The sequence below is a fragment of the Thermobia domestica genome, chromosome 1 (assembly GCF_964235325.1).
Source record: "Thermobia domestica chromosome 1, izTheDome1.hap1.1, whole genome shotgun sequence".
Taxonomy (NCBI): domain Eukaryota; kingdom Metazoa; phylum Arthropoda; class Insecta; order Zygentoma; family Lepismatidae; genus Thermobia; species Thermobia domestica.
In genome coordinates this window covers 94,084,199-94,093,796 of record NC_137454.1, presented here as the reverse complement: position 1 = coordinate 94,093,796, position 9,598 = coordinate 94,084,199, and the positions used below count along the sequence as shown (strand labels likewise).

General features: G+C 37.0%; 1 protein-coding gene across 1 annotated transcript; it reads left to right on the top strand.

The window, feature by feature from the left end:
* The first annotated feature begins 529 nt into the window (after positions 1 to 529).
* LOC145687367 (uncharacterized) lies at positions 530 to 6,374 on the top strand. The gene is made up of 2 exons (XM_081760824.1): positions 530 to 661; positions 4,441 to 6,374. The coding sequence occupies exon 2, from the start codon at positions 4,469 to 4,471 to the stop codon at positions 6,281 to 6,283; it is 1,815 nt and encodes a 604-aa protein (XP_081616950.1). The 5' UTR covers positions 530 to 661; positions 4,441 to 4,468; the 3' UTR covers positions 6,284 to 6,374.
* Positions 6,375 to 9,598: the final 3,224 nt, after the last annotated feature.

Genomic DNA, 9,598 nt, shown 5'->3' with positions numbered 1-9,598 from the left:
GTACACTCATAAAAGTGGTATGTGAGGCAACGAAGTAGACCACTTTATAGTAATATCTCGTATCTGTACTTGTTGCTTACATTGGGAGAGTAGGAGGGAAACAAAGTTAGCCAATTTTTTGTCTCAGTTTCTAGCTATTTTTACATATTTTTAGGACTTTTTTTATTTCTTCTTGTTCTTTTTCTACGAATAGGTCGGAAGTTTCACAAATGTACCTCGTTGGAATCTGTGTTCCATAAGCTTTCCAACGATATATCAATCATGACTGTAATAATTAGGGGAGCTCACCAGAGCCCCCAACCTGAAAGTCTACGATTTCGTTCAAATTCCTAGCGGGTGTTGAAAGGTTAAATTTACAAATTAATTATACTTTTTCTTCATTGTCTCGAAAACTACACATGAACATTTACACTCATGCATAATATTTTGTTAAACTCAATAAGTCTACACGTTGCTATATGTTTCATCTTTGGATTTTTTTTTTTTGGTTAAATAGTAATTATATTGTGGAATTGTTATGCAACAATAATCAGACTTAACATAGCGCTAAAAGTAACCATGGCACAACTAATCGCAGCAAATTTTATCATCAGGATGTAGTTGCGAAATAATTTTGCAAGCGAAGTATGCTTGCGTACATTAGTCATGCTCAGGAAGTAAGGTAAGATAATGATTTTTTTTTAGTCTACTTTTTGTAAACTCTTAACAAAATATCCATAGAAATAGCTTAGTTAAAGAAACAAATTGATTAACTCTTTGCGACCCTTTTTACAGCGTTAGGTATTCAGTTTCTCACAAGTTAGGAAAAGGTTCGGAATTTCAAATTATAGGTTCTTATCATGCTGTCGCAAAACTTGACATCGGAGTAGAAGAAACAAAACAAAATGTCGGGCCCCACTCTACAAAGCACCAGAATGAATTAATATAGAATTATAACAAGTAATTTTAGTGCTTTTTAATACTATAAGTATTACTTGTATGATTCATCTGTGCATGCGGCAAAGTTGCGAACTAATTTCTTTGTTTACAAGTGACGCCAGCCACATGGCAGGGATGCCACAGGTAATGATTTCAGTTGAGATTTCTGTCATATCAACTCTTTCAAGAAAATGAAAAGTTAACCTAATCAAATATAATGATAGCAATCGTCTACAGACTTGAAGTTGTTTTGAGTTGAATATGCATATTCCAACGGGTGAAACTGAAATGTTTACCCATGACCTTTCATGTACTCTTGCTTTCATGTACTCTTGCTTTCATGTACTCTTGCTACCAACACGGTATTTCATTTCAGTATACAAAAGTGAGGTGAATTGTAAGGCAGACAGATGACAAAACAAGTCACATTCTTTTCCGTTTTCTTTAGTCATATGGGTTTGAAATACTGATGAAATTGGTTATCTTATAACTTGAAATGATTGAGCTTATTTATGTTCTAGATAATCAATAAGTCTGAATTTTCTGTCTGCACATTTTAGATTTTTGTTTTTGTATATATATTTTCAGAAAAAACGAAATCTTTAAGTTTAACGTCCCACGGTTATGCCGGTTAGGCTAAAGGAGACGGTGATAATGAGAAATGAGTGAAATGATGGAATGAAGAAAGTGGGAGGAAACGGGAGAACCCCGAGAAAACCCACGAGCACGGTGTTTGTCCACCACAAAGTCCACACGGCGCGAGCTGGGATCGAACCAGGGACCCCAAGCACCGAAGGTGAACGCTCTACCACTGAGCCACCGCGCCCCCCATATATTTTCAGAATCTGACACTAGATGACACTTTTTCTTTTGCATTTTTTTACTATTATCTAATAAAAAAATTGAAGTCTGTGCCAGGCCATACAAATTACCGTAATACGTCATAAAACTAGTATTGAAACTATAATTTATATTAGGGATTAACTTGTTTGGCTTGGCACAAATTCCTCCCCCCCCCCAAAAAAAAATAGATAATAGGAATATAACTTAATCAATCTTACAATGACCAGTCAAAACATTATGACCATCCGCTACTTTTTGAGCGAAATCATTGGGCTGACATAAGAACCACAGAATACAGCAGAACCACTCGCTTGACGGTGACAGGGATTTCACTTTATTAGTCGCGTGATGGTTTGTGTGTAGAATTGGGGAACGTCGGCAGTATACTAGAGTTTGATAGGGACAAGAGTGTGATGGTCAAATTTCTAGGATCAAGTTTGTCGGAAAAACTTGTCGGAACGCTACTTGTCGGTTGTTAGCAAACTGCCACGGTTAGTGTCTTCCAAAGGTGGATGAAAGGACGGTAAAATCAGCACCAAATCTCAATACATATATATTGTGGTATGTATATAACAGGATGTCTGCATCTCATTAAAGATATCGGATGTTGTAGATTGTCGAGGTTGGTACAAAACAGAATAGAGAGCAAACTGTGACCCAATTAACAGCAGATTCTAAACAGTGAACAAAGCACGAGTGTGCCTGAGCACACAGTTCACGGTACACTGTAAGAAATGGGTCTTTGCAGGCGACATCCCACACATGTACTAATGTTAACCTATGGCATCATCGAATGAAATGGGCATATGCTCTCGTCATTGGACCACAGAACAATGGTGCAACGTTGCATGGTCCGATGAAATCACGATACTGCCTTCATTACATCGATGGCAGGGCCAGAATCCATCGTCTTCCAGGAGGGTACAACTGTTCGAAACGTGCATAGTGGGATGATGGCAGGCTTTTGTGGTGATGGGCTTCAACATGATTTCGAGAACCTTCATTTGGTCATCCATGGAACTTTTCATGTGTGTGTGTGGAGGGCATCGTGACGACTCCTAGCTATCGGTAGATCACTGCCTATCACGTATACTCATTCATATTGGTCTTATATCCAGCTGGCAATGGTACCTTTTCATCATAACAACGCTTCTTGTCACAAGGCCAACGGTGTGCTGCAGTGGTTCGAAGAACATAGTAGTGAATTTCAAATGCTGCAAGGGCTTCCACATTCATTCGGTTTTAATTGAACAAAATTTTGGGTTGTCATTGAAAGTCAGATCCGAGCTCATCGACCCCTTCTGCGGAATTTACAGGAGTTAAGTGACCTGAGTGTGAAAATCAGGGCCGCACCTGAAAGGAGGTTCCACCGGGTCCTAACCCCATCCAACACTTCGTAATTCGGTAATAAAAAATATACTTGTTTAGCAGAGAAATTATTGGTATAGTCTAAAAATTTTATCTTTCATCTTATCTCTACCTTCCTTTTCTTATAAAAGCAATCTAGTTCTGTTATTTTTTCTGAGAGTATAGGTGACAATACTTAATAATTACTGCTCGTCTTTTCGTGTGCAGAATAAGACCGATTTAATTCAAAACTTTGGACTGACCCAACAAAAAATTCTGGATGCGCTCCTGGTGCAGATATAGTACATTATACCTCCAGCCACCTACAAAGGTCTTATTGCTTTCATGCCAAACCGTCTGTTGCCATGAGATTTAAAGGTGAACATATCAGATATTAGGTAGGTGATAATGTCATAATGTTCGAACTGTTCAGTGCATATCGTGTAAGTAAAAACAATATAAAACAGGCATCGTTCGTTTATAATAAATTAAATTAAAATAGTATTTACTTATTACGCTAGGTGAATTACAGTAGTTTCCATTTTTTAAAGGACTTTAAAAGAGACCTAAATAGCAGAATTATGGAAATCTCTAAAACCAGAAAATGATATTTAAAGTCGGTTATTAAAAACAATTATGTACTTCTGCTCTGTTTTACTGTAGAAACAATAAACAGAAAGTACTTTAAAGTAAACAGATAGCTACTCGAATTGGGCTGTCTTGTTGTCAAGTTGCTGAGACAACAGTTCCCACAATTAAATTGATGCGGGCAAGGATAAACGGTAGTTCAGTGGTAGATTCCATTAGTTCGAACCCGGATCAGGTAAATTTGTGGTGGTCAACATCGTGTTTGTAGGTTTCCTCAGGTACTCTCATTTCCTTCTACATTCTTATTCCACCAATTATTTTTGATTCACTTTCTTCTTTAGCTTAACAAACTCAAAATTTAGTTTTAATTCATTTCAATTAAATTGACTGCTCCTAACTAGATGCATTAAGAAGATAATAAAGGATCGCATTCGTTTGTTTACATATACAGCTCATAATAAAATAGATTCTTTAACCTAAGATGCCTTTTAAAAGGAGATAGATAAGTGTTAGCGAATCACGATTTTAAAAATTGACAAAATAAAACGGGAGATGACCAAGACATTTGAATCATTGATCAATACACACAGTTGTATTCTAAAAACTTACATGGTTTCGCATCGAATCAAGAACTCTTCTTATCAGATACCAGCCCTAACACTTAATCGTTGTATCTTACATGTTAGAATATTTCAGTAAGTTACCGTATTTATTACTTACTAACAGCAGATAATTTCGTTACAGGCACCAGACACAACCATGATTCAAACAGATGCCAGTATTAGGTGCAATGACTTCACCATTCTCTCTCCAATATCTCTGCTACAAAAGTATAGAAAAGCAGATCCTTACACAATGCCAGAAAACAGATGTGAAGGGTCAGATGTGTCAAAAGGTCTTGGAAAATCAGCGTCAATATCTACGTCAGCTTCCCGGAATAATCCGTACCACCTTAATGAACAATTTACTACAAGCAATTGGGACCATAGATAAGAAAGCACTTAATTATAAAAATTATCCAGTTGCTTTGTACGTGGTGGATGTACTGTTTCATTCTTCTGTGACAGAATTCACTATAGAATTTACTAATTTCCATTCAGTTCGATACTTGAATCATCTTTTCTCGCTAATCAGTAAAGAAGGTAAAAATCTTGAAAGTTTTGTTTTGAATTCATCTAACTGTGGGAAAGAAATACCAGGTGAATATTGTTTGGATTCGACAATCTTGAGAAATGCTTTAAAATGTGCAAACAAACTTCAAAAACTAGAACTTCACAGTATCTGTACGGATGACATGTTAGGTGTGATTGGTGAAAATTGTCACGTGTTAACTATATTAGATTTACATGGATCTAAGAAAGTCACGGATAAAGGCATTGGGCAGTTGGTTATAAACATCAAGTCTACGACAAGTGTTGATGAAGCTGTAAGAGCAGAACTATCGTTTAAGACAATGTGTCACGGAAAAGGTAGTTTATGGAACTTGGGAGGTGTTCCGTCGCCAAAAGTTCTTCGTAATTCATTACCAAGTGCGGAAAAGAATCAAAGATTATCAGAAATGTGGTGGAACGTTCCTAATCTATTCCCACCACTAGCATTGCGAAGAACGGATCCACTGGAAGATCACAGAACCATGAAAAAAACTCGTTATTTCTATCGAGTGAAAAGCGTTATCTGTGACACGTTACAAATTATTGGATTAAATTTAACTAGTGTTACTCATGTTGGTATATTATGTGTCTTGGGAACTATTACAACTATGGAATATGTTGACCACGATTTGCAAGATTTTTTTCGGCAAATGACAATTTATTGGGAAAGATCTGGCAACAGAGAGAAAGGAATTGCAATACCGCAAATTAATTTGTCTTCCGTGTTTTTAACTAACGCATCTGATCTTGAAATTAGAACAGCTAAAGAAATGTGTCCCGGAATTCAGCATTTTATTCTCTTCAACAGCAAGGCGTCTTTTTTATCGATATATTCCCTACCAGATTTGGTGTCTTTAACTTTCAGTAAGTTTTGGGAAGCGAGACCAGACTCTGATTTTGCTATCGCTAACTATATTTTAGGGAAAGGTCAAAGTTTAAGAAATTTAACACTGCACTGCAACCACAACAATATAAACTTATTTATAGTGGCTTTCAGTTGCCCCAATCTTCGAGTTGTGCAGCTTAATTTTATGAATATCACTTGGGACGCAATACCAAGAAGTTTTAACGAAGATTATTGGATGTCCAACATCGAAGCGATCTCAATGAAATATCTGCAAGAAGTAGAACTGAAAAGAAACGTCTCTCAAGATTGTATTGTTAACATTCTATCAAATTGTGCTCAGCTGAGGAGTTTGTACGTTCAAAGGATTATGGGGGATACGACCAACTTTCTAGTGGAACTTTCTGCGCTACCTGTGTCACCACTGCTGGAGTGTTTCTACGTAGCTTCGCCTGGTATAATATTCAGGGACCCTTCACATATTAGATATTTCCTTACCTCACATTCTCATATTCGACGGATTGGTAAAATCACGTACAGGCTGCGAGAATTGGAGTTGGGTCGAACAAATGTGCAAGTTATAAGTTATTAAATACAGATTTTTCTGGTTTCATTTGAATTTCAATCTGTTGTTCTATCCTTACTCTGTGTGGCTAAAATAAAAATTTACAGATATACAGAAAGTTTAGTTTTATTCGCTTCAATATAATCATCATTATTATCGTATTAATATTATTATTATTGAAGTTAATCAGCATATGCCGTTAATACAATATCTGCAGAATAATCAACAATTCGCTGTCCCTTCCATCAAGTGAATAAATCTTCCGCCTTGGCCTTTGGAGAAGACAACTTTATGTAACCTGTGCCTGCCTCGTGTTATGACAGTGACGTTCCAGGTTAGGTACACTCGTGTTCAATAAATCCTGGCTACATATCTCTCTTTGCAAAGTCTACGGTTGGAATTAAGTCAAACAAATATCCATTTTCTTAGGTGAAAAGTACTCGAATTTTCTACATTACCGGACTATGGCTTTCTAACGAGAGGTGGGTGGTCACGATTTTTTGAACAAGACTGTACATCATACTTCTGAAGGCTTCCAAACTGTGGTGATTCAATATCGAAACTGGAAGAACGATATATATATAATTTCCAGCTTGAATAGGTGAATAAGGTCAGAAGCGGAACTGTTCTTAAGACTCTGAATCCATATCAGAAAACTATTTCCAGTTATCTCTTAACATTATTCCTGTGGGAAAATTAATACTGAAACCGCAAGTGGCAGGAGATTTCAATTGATTCTGGTGTTAATAGAAGGGTAAGAGGTCGAACGGAACCTGTTCTTTGGGAAGCTGTCGGCTCTGTAATGTAGTCACAAAATCACGTGCCTTTCCAATTAATACCAAGAAAAACATTAAAAAAAAAAAAAACATAAACAACTATGGACATTTATTTGTGCATATGAACAGAGAACGACCGAAGAACAAAATATTTAGTTATTTTAACATGGAGTCTCCAACCCTGATTGATATCCATAAGGAATTTGGCAACATAAAGCAAGTCATGATGGTTGGCGTTATCCTCTGTTCGTGTTCTGGTTTGGTTCTTTCTGAGAATTTTCGGAGAAATCTAACATTAAAACCTACCCAGCGTATGAAGCGCCACACCTGCACACAAAATCGTGCAATTATTCCCTGCCATTTCGGAAAGATATGTGATCAAATTTTGTCACCGGCTTATCATGTGTGAAGAGTCCCTGGGAAATGTAAATAAATTGTTTGACAAAACATGTTGAAACCATGGAATATAGTTTGCAGCGCCTCAAAATCGGATATAATGAACAAAATAGGTCTAATCAAGTGGTCTTTGCTGAAACAGCGAACTCGGAGTATGAGAATTTCTTGTTACGTGTTCAATGGGGTCCTTTCACAGATAAAACTGTTATAAGAGAGGCGCTTGAAGCTGATAAAACATTGTCTCCCGTCTAGTACAATGAGACTAGTGAAACCATGAGATGCTTTTATTTATATTAGATTTAATTACTTTTAAGTTTGGACCTTGGAAGAATTACATTAGGATTTTTCAGCACCATTTGAAGTTGACAATGAAAGATTTCCACATATTTCAGAGAGACAACGAGGTTCGGCTTCAGTCAATTACGCACAACAAGTTTAGGTTTCCCTGATACATTGGTTTGTTTCAGTACATTTACCGCGAAGTTGGATATCGAACAACTGACGAGTATATCCCGTTCGAAGACTTTGTGAACTTTTGTTTCCTAAGTGGTGTCGTGTTCGAAGACCTTGTGAAATTTGGTTTTTCCTAAGTGGTGTCATAAATTGTGCTTCATGTGCGTCGCTTGTTCGTATATGTTGTTTCTGGTGCAAAGTACATATTGTTTGAAGCCCTTCGTCGAAAGTGATGAAACTAACTCTGGTATGCACCTTTGTTTTAATTTTGTTAATTACTGGCTTCTCGATATCGATTCAATAAATTCATAGTTTGTTATCATCATTCAAATGTGAAACTGCATTTTTCTTTAATCGTTTACGAGATTAAGATATCTGATCGAACGTTCCAGGTTGTTAGTTTTTAGGTGCTGATTTCGGGTAAACACATATTACGTGTTGGTAAGAATCAACTAAATTAGATGTAAAGCTGATGTCTGCTTTCTGAAGGTGTTATATGCTCGTTTTCCATACAATTTGTGATGCAATTTGTCAGAGTGAAACGATGTGCTTCCGATCAATTGGAGTTTTTATTTTTAATTCATTCGAAAGCTCATGACGAGTTCTTTCGATTGCAACTATCAAATTAACCCCATTTTGACTTTCTATTCTGTTCGATCAATGGTGATACCGTAACTTATTAAAAATTTTGAATTTATAATACATTTCCGGTTCAGTGATGATTTTAGGGCTTTTCCAGAGGAGAATCCCCTTCTCCCTTACCGAAGCTGAGAATTTTGTATATTTCCTCTGAGATTATTATTATTATTATTTACGTATTTATATACTTAAACATTCCTTTTTGCCTCCCTTTCTTTGATATTTTCTCCCGAGAAAATCGCACTGTTATATTCCGGGCCCATTTTAAGTATTAAATTTTAAGGTCAGAGGGGGGGGGGTTCTCGGAAGAGGAGACCCAGATTCCCAAAAGTTTCCTTGGGATTTTAGGATTTAGGATTTAGAGTTCTGGGCTTTCGGCATCTATGGCCATTTAGCCCGTCACGTTTCAGGGATGACGTCCCTCGGCGAGCACACTATCAGGGAAAGGAAAGGAAAGAAGCGGCCTGGGACCCATAAGTTAGGCATTTGTCTACTATGAATGAGGAAAACCCAAGAAAATCTCATTCAGGGTGGCTGGCCTGAAAAAGCGTTTTAACTTTTTCGACAGAATCGAACCTGGGCGCTCACACCTAAGTCGAGAGCGTTAGCAACTAAGCTACGCGGGGACCACTCGAAGTTTCCTTGGATACTCAACAATTTGAATATATTTGTTTGGATTATTGCTTGGATATTTAAATACGTAACTCATATACCTGAACGTACACCCCCAAAACTATACAGAAATTGGCGCCTCTGCACTCTGTTTGTTTGCGTACATCCATTTTTGAACAACTTTGATCAAACTCTAAAAAGGGAAACTAACAAGTTGAAAATAGATGTTTGACAAAGCACGTATTTCTGACTCTCCCCACGAGATGTCATTGGCTCTCATACACTACAAGAGTGCCTACCAGCCCTGAAATTGTAACCTGCCATCTGGTGTACAGAAACAGAACTCGAAGAGACTTCATACCTGGCAGTTTTAGCATCTTTTCCTTCTCTTTTTAATATTTCAGAAATCAAAGTATTGCAAAACAGCAAAATTATATAAGTAAAAATGACTTAAGTGATGAATGTG